Source organism: Balearica regulorum, chromosome 10, assembly GCF_011004875.1.
Source record: "Balearica regulorum gibbericeps isolate bBalReg1 chromosome 10, bBalReg1.pri, whole genome shotgun sequence".
NCBI classification, from domain to species: Eukaryota; Metazoa; Chordata; class Aves; order Gruiformes; family Gruidae; genus Balearica; species Balearica regulorum.
Window position 1 is genome coordinate 2,482,659 of NC_046193.1, and position 23,759 is coordinate 2,506,417.

A 23,759-nucleotide genomic window follows, 5' to 3' on the forward strand; every position below is an offset into this window, starting at 1 on the left:
AAATTCTTTCCTGTCTTTGAAATTATTAAAGAAAATAAAATACAGTCTCTTTTGTATTCCTGAAAATAAAATTTCTGCTGATCATTCCAGAAAATATATCAAACTAAGAGTCATAAGTTTTGGTAAACTATTTTACTCTTCAGGTATTAGAGACAAAATTTAAAACCTGCCATAATTATCAGATCTTATTTATCCTCTTTCTCACCAATACAGAAGATTGTTATGTATTGCCAGAATACATACAAAGAAACCCACAAATACACACATTTCTATTCCTTACTTTTCAAAGATTTGCTGGTACATTCTCCTAAAACTCAAATTTTCCAAATTTTTCCAACAGAGGATACTGATCTGATCCAAGATAACCCAGTTAAATGCAGGAAGTCATCAGAGCATCATAAGAATAAGCATCATAGTTAAAGCTCGCGATGGTGTGGGGCCTGGGAATCATTGGACACTTAATGAAGAAGAATATTCCTTTGGATACAGGTAGCACTGATAATATGCTACGATAATGTGCTACATTATACATAGCTACCGATTCCTGACAGCTAGATAGCCACCTTAAACAGATAGTGTGGAAGATAACCTCTGGTGAAGGAGAAGGAAAACGGGAAGAGTGGATCAGAGAATACAAAAAGGTTAAGATGACCTTCAAATTCTTGTACTGGTTTCAAGTATTTTATTAGGTGAACTTGGAGTTTTTTCAAATAATGTTTACTTATCCTATCTAAAAACATTTCCTGTCTTTCAGACACAGCTTGAAATATGTAACTGCCAGCAGCAAAGTTTTTTTTTTTAAAAGATGTGTTGTCAACGTGTAAATCATTTACTCAAAAGAAAAAAAAAAAAAACCAAACAACAGAGGGAACTAACTGATTTGTCTGTCGTCTTTCCTGTCAAGATCGCCCTCGCCTTGGCTTTGGTCAGAGGGAAGGACTTTATGTATGAGTCATACAAATGCTTGGCAAGTGCTCGTAGATCAGCAGATTCAGGGTTTAACTGGTCGATGTCGCTGGAAATCTCTGCCAAGAGCTTCTCCTTCTCCGCTTGTGGCATTCGCCCAAACCTGATGGCTGAAGAAGATGACAAGCAATTACTATAGCTATAGTTGCACCTAAAAAAGCATATTTGAATGGCTTTTTCATGTCACCTTTTGACATGAGCTCTTCAAATTTTTATTAAAACTGTACTTAGGCAAGTAAGAGAAAGACGATTTTCTCCAGTAATATAGGCAAAGAGCTGAAGTACTTTAAAGAAATGTAAACAAACAAATCTCAAAGAGGAAATAATTTATGTGCCCAAAGAATAAGATTACAATATATTGCTTGGAAATGCAAAACTACTGTCAGCTCACCTGAGAGAGTTGGTGAAAACCTCCGATTCTACCTCCAATCTAAATAAAACGTAAAGAACCTTTAAGATATTCAAATTCTGTTGGCTTAGGGTAGGAACCACCGTTCAGCCTTGTATTGTTTTGGGCAAATCACCGTATGGATCTCAGATTCTTCATTTGTTTCGAAACAAAACACTCACATGCCTTGCAGGAGTAAATTCCTAAATTGTTCCACAGAACTTAACATAGCAAGTGCTCTAAACTGGAGGAATGGGAAAGGAATGGGAAAGAAGGCTGTGCAAGGAATGAAAAAGGCCAGAAAAGGCTGAGTTCTTCATGGTAACTCTATGTGCGTGCTGTACTGAAAGAACAGGAAATGGTTCTACCTAGTCATACGATCTCACAATTGCTCAATACCAATGTAAAGCAGGCTGTAAACCTCCTCCTTTTACACCCATGTACTTACTATCCAAGACACTGTTTATTCATACGGGGATGGACTTGGAAAATATTTCCAATGAGCCATCAAGATCAAGACTGATTTATCATATGATATTTCAGTAAACAGAATTTATTTTATTTTACAAAAGCAAAACAGCACAAAAGTGCATCAAAACAAAAAACAGAAGGAAAAAATAAAGGTTTGCATTTTGGCCTTAAGAGGAAATAGTAATGTTATATTATAAATATTTTTTCAGCAGTTAGTGTCTCCTCTAGATAAAGTAAAAGTGCTGTTAAGATCATACATACGAATGATTATACCAGGGATGTTCAATTTGGAAACCACCAGCCACTCTCCTTTTATGAATATGCTTGCAGTGTGCTGATGGACAAAAATGACACTTTTTTCAAGAATAACTAACTGTGTCAAAAAGCATATAAAAGCCATTTGTCATACATTATGTTTATTGATCAGTTCCCTTCTTTCATGGCTGTAGAAACAAGGTTGTTTATTTTTACAACTGTACTCATTTCTCTCTCAGCAAACTTGGTCTCCGAATGATGCATGCTGTGTATTTCGTATTTGCTTGGGTATTCTTAGAGTTAACATCTCAGAATAAAAATCATCATGAAAGGAAACCTAGTTCAATAGGTACAAATTAATACATTCTAATTTTTTCCCCAAAAATGTCTCTTGCTTGTAATTTTTCATATGGGAAATTTTGAATAAATGCCAACTGATATTTGTTTTTGGATTGTATATTGTATCATATATATTTTTTTCTCTCTCATAAGGAACACTAAGTATTCTTAATCAGCTACTAACAATAGCTTTCAGGGAGATATCACTGCCAGCCCTCCTTATTTCTGAGACCAAAAAATTTAAAGAAAAATCAACAACTTCCTATTAGTTTATATGAACTACAATGGCTGAAAGAGACTGACACTGTTCTGTACAGAAATAATGTGATTGGATGAACACGTGGTAATGTTAACGATGTATTAAAAAATGATATCAAACAAAAGGAGAGTTCATGTTATTATGTTTTATGATTAATTTGCCCACTTTTCAAACGTGCATTTTGCAATAGCTCCATCAACGGAGAAAATCTTGTGATACTTTGATGCTTCTGACTGGGTTCTTGCCAACAAATTCAACTCTTCCTCACCACTTTTTCTGAGGAAGAATTTGCAAACTGAAGACTTAAGTGAAGTCTAGCAAGACTTCTCAGACTATTACAGTGGACCTTTTAATCTGGAAAGAAAGCAAGGCAAATCTAAAGGACTGTTAACAAAAAAGGGAGATCAGAGTTGCCCATGGCTATAAAGCGTTGATCACTTCCAGAAATATACGGAGTGCGATTTATTACAACCTGAAGATTTCTTAACACATAGTAAGAAATACTTGGGAACTCTAAGGAACATGTCCTCTGAGAGATTTCACAATCATATCTGGAACTAGGTGCTTTGGGGCAGAAAAATGTTTTGTTATGATAAATCCTACTTGTAAACTATTTTGATATTTTATATAGAATACATTTATAATATTATATATATCTCTATAATATGTTTACAATAAATTTTGCATCCCTAACAGCCTGATGCAAATTCTATAAGCTCATTCTGTAAACATACTAATTCTAAGTATTATGGAAAGGGAGCTTGATGGAACACCAGTATGAGACATGATTCTGTTGTGGGCCTGTTCTTGAGAGTTGGGCTTTGCAGAAGAAAGTTTGTAGCCTGGAATCTCACTGGCATAATGCTCTCTTTCATCAAGGTTATTTTTACAAACAAGGGATTAAAAAAAAAGGGACAGTATATTGCTTCCCCTTCCTATGTTTTAATATTAACTTAGCTCTAAAATAGTTTATACACTTCCCCAAGGCATTAAAAACAATACGAATGTATATTCTTTTTTCCAACTTTTTTTTTTTTTTAAATTGTTGTGTGTGTCCCCGTGTCCCCCCCCCCCCCCCCAATCAAGTATCTACTGGAACATTCTTAATGATATACCACAGTGTATTTACCAGCTATGACACTGATTACTGAAACAGGATTGTTGAATGTAGACATTTTATTGAAAAGATAAGGGATTTTCAAAACAGAGATTATTTTGTCATTAGAGAATACCTGACTAAGCTGTATAATTGTATTCTTTTAAAGAACGGAAAACAGACTGGTAACAAATATCTCGCTAGAAATTCATACATGGGTAAATAGACTAGCGCCTGGTTTTTTCAAGTAAGTTTGCCAGAACTGAGAGGGATAGTTTCTGTTATAAAATTTATGGCAGTTTTCCACATAACTGTATTTATCTACTGTTGCACTGATACTGCCAGTATAAAATAGGCTTACATTTAGTTTTGAGTATAAAATGACAGCATAGTATGTATGCAATGTTTTCTAAATATGCCCCTTATCCTATACCCTGATCCCTGTGCAGTTTTTTGTCTCCTGTCCAAGAGTCTCTTGGAAAGTGAATTACAGTATTCGTGCTAGCAATTTGGTATTGCTAAACAACATATTGTTGATGGTTCTCTGTTAAAAGTTTACAATAGCACTGGTGTAGAATTTATAACAAATGACAACTTACATTGTGTTTATTTTTTTTAACGGAAAAGAAGATTGACCAAGGGTGTTCCAGAATCCCATTTCTGGTGTGCTTACCTATCCCCAACAAAGGATACCAAATTGTCTTTGCAAAGCAGGCATATGTTATAAGCCCTAGTGCTTCTAATATAAAATTATTTCCATCAATTTACTGATTGCATTGGAGCTTGTCATACTGTTAATATTTCATTTCTACTAATAGTTCTAGAGTAGGATGCTGCCTTTAACTTATCATTTATTTTTATTTTGCTTTTGATGGCGATACTTACTTTCCTGAAAAGTGCTATAACACCCAAATATTCTTTATCACTTTGCTATTTGTTTCAGTACTCTTCCTTGCTGGAATCATATCTAATTTATTATTTGCCTGTGTTTGAGAATTTGTATAGTTTTTATATATACAGTCAAAAGCCCTGTGAACATTAATGTTAAATCAGAGCATTGTCTTCACTGTGTAAAATTTTATGAATGCAAGCACCCTTATGTATAAACTATTTTGGAGTTAAAGCCAAAGACAAGGAAGAAGACTAAATCAAATGATACATGATTAATGCTGCATAGAAATTTGCTATATATTTTTAAGGAATATTTGTCATAGGTTTGGCATGGGGCCTCATGATGCTGTTTTTTCTATGAAGATCAGATTCCTGGTTTCATTTTAAAAAAAGGTTATTTAAATTTCTTCTGTGTAAATGAAAAAGGAAAAAACCAACCACAAACAACAAAAGAAATAAGTACTACTGCCTAAGGTAACACTGAATTACATAGCATGTCTGTTAAAATGCTGAGATTGCTTTGGAAGAAAATTAGCATATATTGTTATATGGTAAACTAGGTTATAAGCATTAACTTGTATTCTTGAATGCTTGCATGCTGCATTCACAATTGAGTTAGTTAGCTACAACAAACAAAGCTTACTCATAGCACAGAAAGCTATTACATCAATGTCAAATCAGTCCAAACTACCCGTTGTTATCAAAGAATGCACGAGGTGATTAGCTCATCAAAGTGGTATAGCGGGGTTATCTCTTACGTTGGTTTAACCACCCACTACAGCGGGATTGCCAGCTAGCAGATCACATGTCTATCAGTTCGGCAAAACAGCCACTGACAATAGCAGAGTTCGCATTTAGCAGATAGGACCAAGTCGTCTAAATACGTGAGCTGACTTCACGAAGAATGGAAAGGAGATCTTACTGGGTTTTGTACCACATGAATCCTTAGGGTGTATCGTGTTGTCTCCCATCATAATATCAGACTTTTACATACAATAATTCAGAAATAATGAAATCCTTCAGGACTCTCATAATATTTTTCTCGTGTTTAGAGTGTGGAAACTGTGCTTGGGGTAAAGTTTGTTATGCATCTTTATTTTTGTATGGATTGTACATTTATTAGCAATCTATCATTTCTGCATGTGTTTGTTTCTCCCTAAATGTGTGTTTTTAGGGTGGATTAATAGCGGTGGATCTTTCATGATCCACTTTTAAGCACTGTCCCTATTTCATGAAAATATGTGAACTGGAAAGTTTCTGATGTAATTCATGAATTATGAGCATAAGGTTTCTTAAACATAAGGTGATCAGGACCCAAAAATATCTTTTAAATATAACAATTTGTTAACCACAGAGTTGTGAATCAAACTATAATATATATTTCTATAATTTGATAGGCAAAAGGATAGTTTTCAATTTTTTTTTTAAATGTTTAGATATATTTTAAAAATGTTATATCAGTTGCAGCAGATTCTGTTCAATGCTTATTAGCATTGCAGGCAAAATTTGGGGCAAAATTCAGTTTTGTGATACTAGCCTAGTAGTTCCCTTTTGGAGAAGTCATTGCCATTTTCAAGGGACCGAGACAAAAGTCAGGAAGGGGTCAGGCACCAGGAGGTTTACAGAAGGAATTTGGAAAGTGGGGTTCTGGGTGAGAGGAGAAGTAGGAGGGACTGGTGATACTTACAGAGGTTAGGGTGGAAAAAGGAGAGTTCACAGGGTGGATAAGAGTTCACAGCATTTCTGGTGGTTGAGGAAAATTTCAAGGATGGGTGGCATGATCTTTTCCCTTCTCTGCTTCTCTCTCCACCTCCCTCCTGTAACCCTGGGCTCATCTTCTGTTTTCCTGGACCACTTATCCTCCTTGCTACTCTATTTTCTCTCTCCTCCATCTACTCTCAGAGCAGGCCCAGCTTCCTTATCTCCCGGGGGCCTGGGAAGTGGATCAAGGCAGGATCTGTCAGGGTGGGAAGGGCAGGGACAAGCCAGCGAGCCTGTATAAGAGATCTGGAAATACGGCTCGCTGCTCATGCTGCAGGGGTGGAAGGGGTTCAAATGGCAATTTCCTTCACAGTAATACAAGACTGTGCAAGTTTGGGCACGTGCCTGCAGCTGGAATGTATGATCTCTTTCTCTTTCCTTTGGCAGTTATTTGTTTACTTGCGTTTGCAGTATTCTCCAAACGTCAGTGATATAAAACCAGTAGTGAATGTAGTAAGACACTATGTGCTACATTATATTCTTTGCCTTTTTGTGGAAAAACTAGAATATTTATCCTTATGCCACAATTTATGGCTTTGAGAAGTCACTAAGATTGCTTATAGGCTATGCTGTATAGCACTCTTTTGCTTGTCTAGATTATGGATTTTTTTTGAGCATAAATGAGTCCCCAAATAGACTATAAACACAGTTACTTGCACTAGAAAACACAAGAGAGAGCCAGGGCAGATACCTGTCTGAGTTTACTGGAAGCATTTACCCAGACTGAGCAATTCACTGCTCCCAGAACTGATAAGACAGACATACTGCCATGTGTGCTCTTGTTCCCATTACAGTAGTTGGCTTTACATAAACTGTAAAAATTAATGAAATTTCCAAAATAAGAGAACAAAGCTTCTGCTTAGCAGTACTTCAGATTACAATCTGAGCCGTTAAGGGTTAAACACAGAGCAGCACTGTGGCTAGAGAAGGAAAGGAAAACAATATTCAAAGCATGAGAACACTACTGTCTTTTTTAACCTTCAGCCAACTGGTATGTAGCATTTATACATGAAAAAATGTGGCTGTAGCTGCTAAGTGTCTCCTTGCATTCCCTGATTTGTAAGTGCCCTATTCATTTTGCAATAATATAATCTACACAAAGACAGTCATAGATTGGAACCCTCAGGCATAAATAATCTACATTCTGATTCCAAGCATTTAAAATTCAGATAATTTCACTACTCAAATGGACAAACTTTAATCTGTAGATGTAACATAAAAATGTGTCTCAGTGTCATTGCCAACATCCAGCGTTCCATTTCTGCATGCTTCTTTGTATGGGCTTGTGTCTTCAAAGGTGAAATTTAGTTCTTTTTTACAAATTTGTTTGTTTATAAATGACGGAGGAATGAGGGGGGCGTTTCATGCAATGTAATGTAAACAGAGTGGACAAAAAAGACCAAATGTAGAAGCAATACTTGAATATAAACACTACTAACTCCCTGTTAGGTGAGCTCACGGCGAGAGCAAATGAAAGTGTTCCTTCAAGCCCTGGGACAAATGGCTTTGCCCTTTCCCCCTCCTCTCTACGCCTCCCCCGACTCCCACAACCATGGCCCCTGCTGATGCCACAGCTTCTGCCTCGGCAGGGGCTGAACTGGAAGAAAGGGCAGGTGAAATGTTCATTTTAAAAATATTTCTTGGGCCCTTTATGTTACTAAGCCAAAGAGAATGGTCTTGGCCTTCCCTTTCTTGATAGAACTGCACGTGGTTCCCATTGACATAATTGGAAGCCGTGTTGCTAGGTTATGAGAGAATTTGGCATGTACCTTGAAAATAATAATAATAATAAAGCCTCCTGAATTACTATAAAAATACCCACAGTAGCATTTCAAAATTAGGTTTATTTTTAAGTGTTACTGTTGCATCTCAGGAACTTGAAAACCATATTTTCTATTAGCAAAACATTTCCCATACCAATTTACATTCAGTGCATGTATTAACTTTGCAAACCACAGTTAAGCTTTCCTCTTGGGGACAGTACACTCATTTTTTATATTGAAAATAATGAAAGTTCTAAAAAAACCACAGAGAAATTATTTTCCCAGTCATGTTTGCAATTCTTTACCCTTAGAATTACATAAGTCTCTATGTTATGACATTTAATTCCTGTTTTTGCTCAACTTTGCCAAAGCAAGGCAGCAAAGAATCTTCATTATGTCTTTCTGTCCAAACATTCGCAAGTAAGTATTTCCACATGAATTGATACGTTAATTTGAACGTTCAGAGGGACTTTCTTCTAAATTCTATGCGAGAGAGCAGTATTGTGATATACTTAATGCTATCTGCTTCTCTACTGTGAGGGGGGCAAGCGCAGAACCATACACATTTGCAAACACCTTTGCAATCTAAGACCACAACATATTCAACATGGAAACGCCGCTTACAGTTCACAGATGGGAGGGGATATATTCACCTCTGGATGGTGGAGAGGTCAGGCAGTGCATATAACACAGGAATCACAGCTACAGACACTATATGATGAGAAGCAGAGAGCTGACCAGGCATGCTAAGAAACACTACGCTCCTACTTACCACACATTGCAATCTATGCCCAGATGTGGGTCTCCTAGGAAGGAGGAGGACAGTTTTTTTTTAAAACAGTGCAGGGTCTGGCCCGTTCATTCAAAGTCTGTTGCATTCTGGTACGAGAAGTGTTAACTTGGTGATGTTAACGGTCCTCGGTATGTGTCCGATGCATCAAAAGTTGTCGTTATTCATAAAGTTTCAGTAATTTCTCTAGTCCTTTTTTCATAATAAAATTAAGTTTTCCACTTACAGAAAAGGGATATTGAGCTACAGTATGCAAAAGTGTCTTGTCAGAAAATAAGACAATGATGAACTGAAAACCAGCAATTACACTAGGAATATGTTCAGGAAGAACAACCAACAGGGTAATGAGCAGGAAAGGTGGAGAGTAAAACAAACTCATATGTTACATTATGTATTATATCGTTAAGTGCAGATCCCTACCTATCTGATTTTTATATTGAAAGTAATCTCCAATCATATACATAGTCTCCTAAACTCAGAGGCCATCTCCAATACGTATTTCTAAACTGCCTAGTGTAAAGAAACAGAAGACTCTAGATGTTAAATCAGCACGTTCAGTAATCATATTAATGTTTCATGTTATTTTTTCAGATGAAACATTATTGGCTTAAAATATGGTACGTGCACTTACCATTATGTGACATTCCAACAGCGAGGCATTTTTGAAATCTGCAGTATTGACATTTATTTCTGCTTTTCTTATGGATGCGGCAATTAAGATCACACCTGTCATAAATCAGCTTTAATCTGATTGTTCTTCGAAAAAAGCCCTGGAGAAAACATAGAAGCATGTAAAAGGATGCAAGAAACTGCCAGTGTCACGGTTTCACTTCTCTATACGTACAAAGCCCCTTTCTGTATACACACTGAACCTAACTTTGTTTCAGACACATTTCCAAAGCAAGCAAGGCTCACGCAATCGTACTGTCTGCTTATCAGTGTGTCCTGTTCTGATCTCATTAGCCATTCTTGACCTAGTTTGATGGAGGGGTAAAATTCTCACATAGCTGGGGAAGCTTATGGGAATCAGTGGGGTTTAAGGCACATCAGGGACGTAAGCTGAGAGCTCTGCAGACGCGCCGAGCACGAAGAACACTATGCCAAAGGAAGCGAAGCTCCATTTGTTCCATTGCTCATGGGACGATTTGTTATAAACACCACATTTTCAAAATTTAAAGTTCACTACCAATGTAGAAAACATTTTATAAATCACAACACACCAAAATTCTACCAACAGCAGATTGATCTCAAGTAAATAAAAGAGATTATGAGTTACCTGTTTTTTAAACTTTTCTCTCCCAACTAATTAATTCTTCATTCTATTTCAAATATTTATTTTCCTTTTTGAGCCTGAATACTTAAAGAGAATCTATGTTCTTTCACTCGTTCTATTTCCTTGTTTTTGCACAGTGCTGAACTAATTTTGCAATATTTATTTCTGGGTTCTATTTTTTAGGTTGTTTTATTTTCTAGTTTATCTCCATTGTTTGGATGTTACAAGTTTGCAAAGTACATCATTGGCACATGAAAAATCCAAGAACTTGGTGCCAAACTCACAGCAATTACTGCACAGAAGTCTTACGAAGTCTTAGAAAGAGCGAAATCATTATGGAAATTCACAATTCTGTCTTTTAACAGTTTAAAGATACTTTCTCAGATCGCTCATAGTAAACTAATAAAATGTATCCAAATTTATCATCAATTATTCCATGTAACAATTAATTTTTCCTCACACCAAATAGTAACAATAAAGCATAATGCCAACTCTTCTTTATATAATTCACTGTAATTTAAGTAATCAACAGCATACTTATTGCTTTATGTGTGTTCCTAATTCAGTGCTACAAATTTTATTTAAGCTCTGCATTGGGTCTTTCCTATTAGTTATTTGCCTCAAGATACTGAAAGTAGACAAGATGGGAATTTCATGTTTAACTCTGTAGTATTTTTCTTTGCAGTCAGTGAATTATTATTAACTTCTTTTATCTGGCATTTTTTTTCTCATTCTTGATGATGGTCAATTTTTACACCATTCATTTGTCCTTTATGTGTTATAAAGGACAAATGTCATTGACATAAAAAAAGCCAGTGGAGTTTTAAAGCAGAAAGCCACATTCTTTAATACCACTAGACTTTTCTGTAGTCACCTAGAAATGTGTAAATTGGGTAAAGAAACTCTAATCAATCAGAATTACAGAGTCTGAGTTTTAAATTGCTCAGATTATCGAGCTTTGGAGTTGGGCATGAGTCTGCTTTTGCTGCGTTCTATGAATTCAGATTCTGCAAGTGATCTCCAAGACAGCCGGTATGAACTATAATTGCATAACTGACAAAAGTAGAAGAAATGCACAAAGAATTCGAATAGATCAGTAACATAATAAAAAAAGGAAATTATATTTTAAAAAACTCCCGCTTATTAAGTCAAAAAGTATATGCAGTATATGTGGAACAATTTACTTAAAGACCTAAAACTTGTTTTAAAAAGCACAGTTCTCTGATTTTACCAAGTGATCATTCAGATGAAAATAATACCAAATCTTACTTCAGGAAAAATACGTTTGTGACAACTCACCTTACAACCCTCACATGCATGCACACCATAGTGAAATCCAGAGGCCTTGTCCCCACACACACGGCATTCAATAGCCATAAGGGAGTTAGAAGACTCCTCATGAGGTTTATTGTACAACTGAACTTTTTCTGAAAAGTAAGGTGGGGAAGGAGGCTCCATTTTGATTGCACCTGTGTATAGAGAAGATTTAAAGATAAATTCAAAGTATAATTAAATATATAGAAGCAGCAGCAAGGAATAATCGCAAGCAATCACAGTAAACATGGCCAGATCCATAGGTCTGCTTCATAATACAAAATGAGTAGTAAACAAAGGATGGAAAGGGATGTAAGCTGCTGGTGAGCTACTATTTCACTGGCAGTATATAGGCCAGTGAAAAACCTCGAAGGGGAAGATTCTGATGTAGAAAGTGCATTACAGATTCAGTTTTCAGCTCTGTCATGTGGAATAATTTGAAGATAGATATATTAAAAATTTACGTACGGAAACTCATACTTGAAAGGCCTTACTTTTCTCAGTATCTAATCTGGGTGTATTACTTTTAAGTGCTCAGAACTCCTGCGGGGAGATGGACTGGAGTTCCTAATCTAGTCTAAAAAAAAAAAATAATTAAGTATCTAATAGACCTATACATTGAATAATGTATTATTGGGTAGTATGTATATCGGGTAATAAAATATTGGATAGTTAAAGAAATATAGCTCTCTCCTGGGGAACTGTTCAACTGTGGATGCAGTTTAGAGATACAGTTTCTCTTCTAACAGTTCCTAATTAAGAGAGCAATTTGTAATATTGAACAAGTTGAGACAATCAAATATGATATCGTTAAATCAATCATTACTGGTCACAGAAGAAAGCTGTCACATTTGACACTATAACATTACATCAGATCATGTCTCAGGAGTGATGTAACAGACACTGTATTACAATAAGGTGAATGTTTTTCTTTTCCAGACTGGCTACACTACATGAACTAGAAAGTTTTCTTTCCTATATAAACTAGGAAGAAAAAAGAAAAGTGGAAAATTACCCTACCTAAACTCTACTGCACTCTCTAGCTTAAACAAAAGAAAAATAAATTAGCTGGAAAAATGTTTTTGAATTTATTTTGTAAGTAACCCAGAGGTACACAGCATCTGCTTCACTGTAAAACCGGAATCAAATGCCACAATTTTCCTAGCAAGAATTCCCTGACAGAATTCCTGTACAGATTACTACAAACAAAAGTGATGTCAGATTTAAGCAGGCTAAGTGGATCTTTAAGATAGTTCCAGGCACAGCAACCTTACATTCCTACTTGGAGCAGGAACGCAGTAACAACTTATTTAAGAATAGGTCACTTCCTTTCTTAAAAGGAGAGTTCCATCTATTTTTTTTTTCACTCTAACTGGCAAGAGAGCAGCGTTTTTCATAGTATATAAATAATACTAGCCCACAAAGCCCCAAGGTTATGCCTGCAGTAGGAACTCTGATAAAGTTATACCAACGTTGCGAGTCAGATGCAGCCAATATTTCTACTCCATCAGTTTCTTAGGCCATTTGGAATTTAAAAGCTACACATATTAATAATTAATATGCTATGTACGCTGGGGCAATTTTAACATCCAGGATATCTATTCTGCATGGTGTGCATAGAGCTTCAAAGGACAATTTACACACAAGATACATGAATAGGAGACTGGAGACTTCAGAACCACATAGTGGGGTCCATATGCCTAATAAAAAGTGTTTAATGTCAGTTTAGATACTTTATGATACGTTGCCTAATCTCCAGTTGCTGCTCGGGAAGGGTGAAAGCCCGCTATATGTATTCTATCTTTTCTCTCTGCCCTGCAAGAATATCTTGTGGATGTCCCTGATGACACGGGCTACCAGCGTTTAGCCATCTACCTCTAAGTCCTTTTGCTGGTAGTACACTTTCCAGGGAATGAAGCAAATATGAACATGAAGGAAATATAAAAAAATTTAAAACATACTTTGGCAATCCTGGAGCTTAATATCATATTTATAATCAATGCTTGTCTGATCAGTTCTTGCAAGAGGAATATCTTCATAGTGCGGTGAAGAAATGCTTGAAAAATCAACAGTGGTAAATGGCTTTATGTCAAAGGAATGTGCATGATCATCCATCGCTGACAGATCCACTGGACTTATTCCAAAATTAATGGGCCAAAATGGCATTTCTGTGTCAACCATTGTAATCCCTGAAAACAAAAAAAAAAGAAGCAGACACTTTAAAAGAAGCTAGTTATCTCTGTAATGAGTTCAGGCCCGAGCTGAGATCCAATTGTCTCATGTCTAAAGGGCTGAGATGCAAACTCACAATCAGGTGTAGGTTTTAGGAGAATGTTTAGATTCCATCTATCATTGATATCATGAGTTTGTCACCATATAACGCATTAGGCTGTACAGTAACATTGCGTGGCTAACACTGGGCAGTTAACCCAGCTTTGCGGTGGTTCTTAGGAAGGCTCTGAGGTCTCAGGTCATAAGAAGTGAGATCAGCTGGCATCCGGGGCTCCAGCTAACCTTAGAACAGAACGGTGGCCTTCCGTATGCTGCTACACTGAACTGATCTGAGCTGTACTTCAAAAGGCAGTGGAGACAACTGGTGGGCTCGCAGAACAACGGTCAGGTGACTAACTGACAAAAGTATATATGGGAGAAATAACCATCTAAATAATTACAAATGGCTGGATGAAATACAATTGCATTTTAATAGTATATTTTATAGAACATTTTTGTGCTTTAGTAAGCATGCAAGTCATTAAAAAAAAATCCCTAAAAACCCAATGATGTGAAATTAAAGCAGCATAACGTGGGGGGGAAAAAAAATAATCTTTTTTTGGTCAGATAACACTGACTTTAATTGCACCTCTCAATAGCGTGCATATGAATAGAATTAGAAATCTTCCCCAATTGCAAATTCTTTGCAAATTCTAATCATCATTCTTCCCAAATGCCTGAAAATCTTAAGGATTTTTATTTTAAGGGAAAAAAAGAAAATAGTTGGTATTAAATAGTGGTGGTTTTCCTCCAAATAACCAGAAATAATTGAAATCTTTACTCACTCAAGAATGTCAAAAGTTTTATCCCAGAGTCTTAAACCCAAGGGTTAAGGAAATTATTTAATGTATGACTTTCCAATTTCCATATATATTTATGAAGATCTTGAAAGTAGTAAACAAATAAAAAGTTTCAATCTGCAAAAATCTTCAGCAAATTGAGTGAATTTAGATTAAGATACAAAATGTTTTTCCCAGTCCTCTTCTGACAGTTAGCTGAACCAAAATCCTTGATTTAGACATATTTCAACTATGAAAAAGTCTGTAAGTAACAGCAAGTGTAAAACACTTACTGTTTTACAACTAGGATCTGTCTTTAATTGTCCATGATTTATAAAAAGAACACTCTAACATAAAAATAGAATAGATGTTATGAAACTTGGTCACTTTGGCTGTTTCATTTGGACTTTAGACCCAGTCAAGTAAGTAGCCTTTAACCCCTAGATAACAGGAACTTTGATTTGATCTACTTTGAATCAAAACTACTCTGTCACACTGCCAAAACTGTTGTTGCAAAATGTATAGAATGGAACAGACCTGCTCCATAATTTTGAGATCATCCTTTGTTTTGACAAGCCTACAGGTAAGTAAAACAGTGACTGTCCTCCCCATCAGCTATGCTGAAGTGCTAAGGTAGTAACGGCTAGAAATGGTTACAGTTCTCTTTATCTTTCCTCGGGAAAGTCACCATCATTCTTCCACCTTCGGGGACTTGCAGCACAACCGTTTAGTTTTTCTACCTTGAACATTGACAACAAAGGTTGTAAGATGTCTTTCTCCCTCTTAAATTTCAGATAAGGAATTCTCACTGCAGCGGGAACAAAAGAGATGCTGCTGTATCCCATGCTGCACAACATACATGTTGCCTCCAGTGGAACATAAGGGGAACCTATAGCTCCTTCATACTGCCACCCCTAGACACTGATAGAGTCCTGTAAAGCAACCGGTGTTTAAGGGTGAACTGTCAGCAAGGTTAGCCTAACGGTCAGCCAGCCGCCTGCCTTCCCAAAGACTTTGGCCATTGGCTGGGATATAGGGTCTCACGTTATCCTTAATGAAAGTAAGATCTGTCTACAGGTAAACAACAGAACTTCTAACTGCCACTAGTGAAAATTATCTGGTGAAAGTACATTATAGGTTGTCAGGGTACCTTGGTGTTACATAGCATCTTCCAAATAATCAATTTTTCTGTAAGCACGAAGTGCAAATCCCTGGCCATCAAGACTGGGAAGGGTCTGTCTTAAACAGATGTCCAAATAAAGCAATAAAATAGAATGGACTCCTTCTTAAGGGTCCATTTTAGTAATTAACCAGACACATCTTTAAAAAAGTAAAACAAAATCAACAGACATCTAAAATTTAAACATTGGCTCATATTCCTTTAAGCAGGTGACATTGAGAGTTATGTCCACTTTGCATCTGGAGGGCTGCCTCAAGGGTGAGGAAGAAGGATGCCTACAGACATGGTCCCATTTATAGCCCAAGTTCATCCCATGGAGTCCATAGGCCTCAATATACGCAGATGCACCCATGAGGTTACTGCGTGGCCAAGGAACAACTGCAGCAACATCAGAAGGCCAGAAGACTCCTACCGAGAGCTGCCCTTGCACAGACACCTCCCCTGCACTGGAGGAGCAGCTGAAGAGGCTTGAGTACAGGCTTAAAGGCAAGTGCAAGCTTAAGTCACTCACTGAATAGAGATATACTTAATCACTTGCCACTGATCTCGATTTTTTGTATTACATGCAAAGCGGATGTTAATGTTAAACAGTTTTCCTGCATTGTCCATAAAACTTCTATAAAAACATTCTCACAATTTTGAGGTGTTATCAGTTTTTCAATTTAAAAGACTTCAGTTAGCAAAACACTGTGAGCTAAACAGCAAGTTAAAGCTAGTCCATATTTCACTTTATAACACCGTGAATGAGTGTGATGTTTTGGAGAATTTGATTATGTAACATGATTAATTCTATGAAACTCCTGAACACTCATAACACAGTGTGTGCGTGAAATTCACAACGTACAGATACACTACAGCTTAGAAAGACTCAGATAAAACTGAAGGCCAGAGGTCTGGCTTGCTAGGCACAAACTCCACAAGCAAAGAGGGTACAGTAATTCCTTAGCAGGAATTTTCTGTTTTCAGCACAGCTAGCTTGTTCCAGAAAGTCTAACAATAACACCAGAGCAGTTTCATGGTGAAAGTATTTCTAGCCTAGAACTGTGATGTTTTAGATTTTTATTAAGTTTCAGAAGCAGCAAAATAAAAATAAATAAATAAAAACTAATCTGTCATTTTCACAATCACTTAATATGAGGGATTGTGTTTCATGCCTGCTGTTTTTTCCTTACTAATTGGTTGTTTTTTTTCTGGGCATGTGTTCACATCACACGCACATTCTGTATGCTGGGAACAGAGGAAATAAAACTGCCAAGAATACACTGAAGAGAAAAACAGGGAACTGTGGGTGCACCTATCAGCAGGTCACAAAGTAATTCCCTTTTATGCTACTCATATTTCTGCTCTAAGGTAATAAAAACTGGAATCAGCAGCCATTTAGAATTCTTTGAGAAAAAGCCTATAAACTCCACCCCTTCCAGAGGTTAACATCCCATGACTAGTAATATCAGTCCTGATCTTCAGGCAACTAAAAAGGCTTTGCTAAATCATTCCTCGACAAAAAATGTCGACTTCTAGTTTTGAAAAATCGTTATGTTGTTTATAATTTTGTCTAAGATGTCCACGAAGGTACCTAGCAACAAAACTATACCTATACACATACACATAAGTGTGTATATCTGAAGTATCCTGTTGAAGTATAAGGCTCTGACGTGGTAAAATGCCTTAAATAGATTGGATTTACTCAGCACAACAAAAGGTTTGCATGTACACTTTTAACTGCTTTTCTTCCATTGAAAAGAGTGAACTTTGGCTGTATTGTAAATCTAAATTGACACAGCCTTAGCTCTGTACAATTTATGTGACTTCAATTTCCACTCCCAGTCTCGCAGGAACCTAGAGGGCTCGTGAACCTACGCTTTTAATCCAGCCACAGCAGAGAAACACTTTGCCTCTCAGGCCTCGCAGTTAAGGAACGTACATCTCTTCTGAGAGATTAACATTCTCCAGCAACAGCACCGCAAGGCAGGACAAGATGGGTGTTTATATGTGTGCGTCTACAGGGGGAGAAACGGAGAACGCGTGGCTCCTACCTAATCTTGGCTTTCCTCATTGATGTATAAAATAAAGCTAATTCTGTGCTTTCCCAGCTGTAGGGACTATGTTTCTACTACTTAATACGACATCTGTGCAAAAAGGTGGTAAAAGATTATTTTCTTACTATACTTCATGACAGCAAAAGGACTAAATATTTTACTTTCATTATGCATACATTTCTAGTTTTTTTGGTTAAAAAAAAGCAGCAATGTGACCTGGTATACAGATATACCAATCAATAGGTATTTTTCAAAGATGCCAATAAATGCAAAGTTGCTAAAGGAATCTTGAAGATGTCAGTGTAATAGATTCTGTACTATAAGAATATTTAAGGTCAAACTAATCACAAGACAGCTGTTTTCTGCTTCTTTCTGTATTTATGCATAAAAAGATGCATATTATAGCATTTCTTTATACAAGGAAACAGCCAGGTGTCAATGGCCCCAGATAAATATTATTCATAAATATTTCTGAATTATGAGAATTTTCAGCTTTGCTCAGGTTTTGGATATAAAAATCAAAGCGTTTCATTGCTGTTTTAAAGTTTGAATCTTCACATATGACTGCTAAGTCTTAGTCAGATATCCCAGATATCCTGTTCAATTTAATAAAAATTTCTATGACACTGGAAACAAAGTGAATTTTACTGTTCAGACTAATTTATATTATAAATACTAGAATGAAGAAAACCTCTTATGTGCTAGTTTTAGTCTTGCATTATTGAAAACTAAAATGTGAAAACTGTTCCTATGTTTAATAGTTACAACTATTTTTATTTTGTATGTAACTTTACTTGATTTCTGCTGTGTATTTTGTCTTTTTCCCTCCCCATAAGAGGTGAATGCCAACATTTCCCTCTCAAAAAATAAATAATAAAATAAAAATTTAATTGTAGTCTTCTCGTGGCTTTTTAAGGAAACCCCACACCAAATCATCCAAAGCATAAGTCCAATCAACAGACTACTCCAGAATTCTTTCATAAAACTCCCATATGCTCATGTGAGATCCTGGTAATGAAAACATAAGTAACATTGGTTAAAAAGATTTTCATGTGCAAAAAAATCACTCTTAGCCAGCAAAAGACTGCGCAGAATAGTAGCAGAGATGTTATTCACGCGAACATTTAATCATCAAAAAGACCAGAAGTGAACGAGAGAATGCTGTTGAGATAACATTAAACACTGAGATACGAAACTAGTTCTTATAACTCCCTTTACTTCCATTTAATTTCATGCAGCTAACTGCAAACTATTATCTACAAGGAAGTACAAGAAGGCACATGAACTCGTCTGATACATGTCTGTATTGACCATCAGTCATAGTGACAGCTTACGGTTAGTTATTCTGGTGCTGATTGTGAGAACTATCATAGCATTAAGTTACTTCATTCAGTAGCAATTGCAAATTGAATTGATTTCCAGTTCCTAAGAAAGTTATCCAGCGCATTTTTTATATTAGGAAAACATAAAATACAACATAAGAGATTGCCATGGTATGAAAAACATCTTGGATCACAAGCTACTCTTTACCATAAACACTACCTGTGCTCAGTTAACCTGAAAGGCCTGTTGCACTACATTCTAGACACGCTCTTTCCAGACAAAACTACCAAAATACGACCCTAGAGGTATTTAATGAAGCAACCAGAACATCCTAACCTCAAATGAGTTACAGAAAATGAGAAGGAAAAAAATTAGTTAAAGCCTCTCTGCTTTGAAACATTACTAAAATCAAGGCAATGGTATAATTACACTACATGGACAGGTATCAATATAGACAAAAATATATACATGATGTAAATATTGGAGTTTGTTGGGGTTTTTTAATTAAAACATATTTCATGGAATAGTTTGAATTTCATCTCATGTACGAATGTGCCAGAGTTTGTCAAGTAAAGTCATGTGCAAGTGCTGCAGAACTTAATGGGACTTTTGCCAATTAATTTAATTAAAGCAGGCTCTGACCATCTCTGAAATAACGTCATTTATAAGTTGGTGAAGATCACACAACCATTCTTAGCTTTTAAGAAACGTTTAGAGATGGTGAAGGGTCAGCTTGATATGCCCATATATTTAATTTATTTATCTACTTAAGAGGAACAATAAAATGTTTTATGGGTGCCTTACAAAAACACACCTACCCTAAATGACGGCACCACATCCATTGAATTAAACCCCTTCATTTATCTGCTAGAAGAGAATGCTGCAAAAGGACCACAAAAAGAGAAAGGACAGTCTTGTGATAAAACAATTGCATTCCCCTTTCAATAACTGTTTTTTCATTGCCTCTGACACAGAAATTCTATGTGGCAATGGACAAGTAGTTCAAGCCAACATTTTCATCAGTGTTGTTTTCAGGTCCTAAATGTGAGGCATAGGGTCTGGTGATACACTGTGTTCAGAAAGTGATTAGCTGATGTCTCTGGAAAGTGGAGATGGTCGTCAGTTCTAGTAAGACTTGGAAAAATGGTATCACTTTGTCCTATTCATTGTTCTTCTGGTTATTTAGAGAAAATTGCATCATCTTACCGCATTTACTTTATCCTGGAGGGGGGAAAAAAAAAAAAGCTACTATTTAGACTTTTGTCTCAGTTCTCTATTTGTCCAGTGAAAGAATATTATCTTCCCCCCTCCATTCTCCGTGTTATCATTAAAACGGCAATCTTCTTCAGCAGGGATGGTATTACGCTACATTTTTTTTAATATTCCTGATTATGTCTGAGTGCAACAAAGCTTTAAGCTTAGTTTAAGCCTTTAGGAGATACCTTCTTCAATCATGAAAATTATGTATTTTTCATTCATAGTATCTGTCATTATAATGGACTTTAATATACATCATTCGCATAAAATAAAGGTAATTTGGTTTTAGATAAACCAAAGTATGTGAGTTTTTCCTGTCTCTCAAACAATGACTCAAAGGTCTTGGACATAGTCCATTTAATACATTAAAACAACTACTGTATGGTCTGCAGGTTCTTAAATCTAACCACCACTCCCTAACGTAGGACCTGTACTACTCTGTGTTCTGTTGCTGCAAAGTCAGCAGAGGGAGCACAACATAACTAAAAAAACCCCTCTTTCCAAGAACTCTGCTGATACAATCAGTGATGCTCTTAAACAAACAAACAAGCAAAAAAAAACAACCCATAAAAAGAGCCTTGTTGGCTGATACCCCCAATTCAGTGTTTGACAAAATCAGTAAGCTTCAAACTGCAGCAAGAAAAACAAAGGAACAGCAAAAAGCTATAAAGACTCGCTTTAAAAATTCCATTACAGAATTTTGTATTGTTATGTTTGCATTACCAGGAAAGAGAGATGAAAAGGATTTTTTTTTCTTTCTATCTGTGCACATATTCAAAACATTGGTATAAGTCAGGACAGAAATTATTTCATTTATGTGATGACACGTGCACGGAACAGCAATATATCGGTAGGACTTTAAATAGTTATCCAATGCAGTCTTTTCCCAAGCAAATTACACATTAGAAACCACTATGATTGCAGGAAAAGCACCCAGGCTTACTTAGGCAACCGACAGAATACGTATTGACAAACTTTAATGTTGTAAATTCAAATGGGTTTTGAAAAGTCAGTATTGCCTTCCAGCATTCCTACCCTAGAACTGTGTATTGTAGCAGGAACAAAAGTACTTCTGCAGAGTCAAAAACACTCCTGCTTGTACCACTGTCTTAGCAGACCTGCTATTTTTCAAGTATGAATTTATCAAAAGAACAAAATTTTTATGGATTTGTTTCAATTAGAGAACTCTAAAGCCCCTCGCCCCCCTTAATTTACCTGTAAAACTGAAGAAAATACCTAGTGTCCTCTAGCAAACGTTGAGTGTCAAAACCAGCTCCATAATAACAAGTGACTTAGTGAAGAAGTAAGTTTGATGCACTGCTTTTTATGTCAGCCCTGACTCCAAGCACAAGATCAAGACAATGGATGACATTTTCTTATCTGTTCCTCAGATCCATCCCTCAAGCCATCTAAACGTGGCCCAAAAATGAACATGGCCATCAGGAAAGATATGAAAAAGATGCAACATAGATTAGATACTTTTGAAAGAATGGGAATAGACATTCCCTATAAAAACAAGCCTAGTGGTTCTAGACAAAATGGTTTTGTTACATCTTTAAGCAGAGGAGGAGGGATGTATTACCACAGCAGCAGGGTGCAGCAGGGGTTAATCATTGAGTGGGAGGGGTATGAGCTTATGAAAGTCTCCTCTTACAGTCTGCTATACTAACCTGCAGAACCAGCACAGGACCACAATTCTGACAGCAAAAAAAAAAAAAAAAGGCCCCCCCAAAAAAGCGCGCAATAAGATGGGGCTGAGTGGAATGTAAGGGTGTGACAACAAACCAGATACTCCAGGAACATCTTGAAACACTGCCACCAAACTGCAAGTTTGTGTCACATCTCCACAATGCAAACCACGGAGGAGTGTCGAAGACTGCACAGCTAAAGAACCAAGCTGAGAAATCCAAGTGAGGCACTGTGCAAGGGCTGCAGAGAGCAGTGACGCTGAGATCCTTCAATAAGCCAAATAAAAAGTCAATCCGTTCATCCTCTCAGCAAGGATGCACAGTAAAACATCAGAAGGAACTTGAGAATCGGTGTAAATCCAAACACTTGAAAAGGCCAAAAGCAAGCAAAAATCATAAATCAGTGGGAAATATATTTTATTCCTATAACTGACTTATAACTACAAGCTGTGATAACTAAAAGCACAGTCCATAAAATTTACTGCAATGTTTAGGAGGTAGCTACTAATAGAAACAGAAAATAAAAGCTCATTCAGGGAATAATAGAGCTGTTCAGTTTAAAATATATTTTCTATTCTGTGCCTATGGAATCCACACAAAATGGTAAATGGTCTAGGTTCTTATTTGAAATAGCAGCATTTTATATCCTTGCAGCAACATAAGCCATTGTAAATATAAATGCAAATGGGAAACAAGCTCAAAAATGCCACAGGCTACTCAGATATGCTACAAATTCTACCACCCTACTTTAATTATTTAATGTAGGGTTGTTGCATTCTGATACTTGATAGATATCAATGAAACTTTAAGTTATTTCAGGATATAAAAGAAATCGATTGCAAGGCTGTGCTTAAATAACAGCTTAAATAGAAATTGAGAACAACGGACAATGGAAGATAGCTGTATAAGAAATACTGATTTATATATCTGAAAAACTTTGTAGGCAGATAGCTCAGATTTAAGAGGAACAGCACTTCAAAATGACAGAGAACATAACTACAAAATTCTGGAAATGACATGGTGTTGGGTTACTGGTGGTAAAAGACTGACTGCGATAGAAATGAAAGTGTTCTACTACTGCCACAAGACGGAAAGAACACTGAGCTGTAGAGATAATTTCTGTCCTGTTAACTCAGATTCAGTTTGTGGGAAAGGACCCTCAAATTGTTCTTAGAAATACTTCAGCAGAAAAACTGCACAGTTGTCTAGTTACAGGCAGCTGCAATCCATGCTTTGAGAGATGCCGTGTATTGAAACTAAAATTAATCCTGATGAAAGACTTGTCTTCCAATGCTTTTTGTTCAAAAATGTCTTAAAAATACCCCCCCTTCAAAATAGATATGATTGCTATTTCATTCCCTTGAACAAAAAAAAAAAAAAAAAAAACCCTGAAAAATAAGATATCATCAGATTGCTAATATAAAAATCAGAATAAACATCTACAGAATTCTAACAGGCAAAGTTCATCTATCGGTATTTACAATATGCCTATTAGCACTAGTAGAGCTCAAATCTGGATCATGTTGGTTTTGAGGGATCTGAGGAAACCAGAAACAAACAACACATCTCTAACTTGCACTGGCAATATTGTAAAACTATCTCATGATATAAAATGTAGGCGTTACTCTTTATGAATCACTGTGATTTAAAAAAGGATAC

The 23,759-nt window shown here is 36.4% G+C and overlaps 1 protein-coding gene across 6 annotated transcripts in view; it reads right to left on the reverse strand.

The window, feature by feature from the left end:
• PPARG (peroxisome proliferator activated receptor gamma) overlaps window positions 1–23,759 on the reverse strand; it is a 59,471-nt gene that overhangs the window by 11,446 nt on the left and 24,266 nt on the right. For 5 of the 6 annotated variants that reach the window (XM_075762744.1, XM_075762743.1, XM_075762746.1 and 2 more), the window contains 4 exons: window positions 13,528–13,755; window positions 11,552–11,721; window positions 9,611–9,749; window positions 877–1,076 (listed from right to left, as the gene is read on the reverse strand). In XM_075762744.1, coding sequence (XP_075618859.1) covers window positions 877–1,076; window positions 9,611–9,749; window positions 11,552–11,721; window positions 13,528–13,747 — 729 coding nt within the window. In that variant the 5' untranslated portion in view covers window positions 13,748–13,755. Of the gene's footprint in view, window positions 1–876; window positions 1,077–9,610; window positions 9,750–11,551; window positions 11,722–13,527; window positions 13,756–14,080; window positions 14,171–23,759 lie in introns of those variants that run through there. The other variant, XM_075762749.1, reaches the window with a different exon arrangement.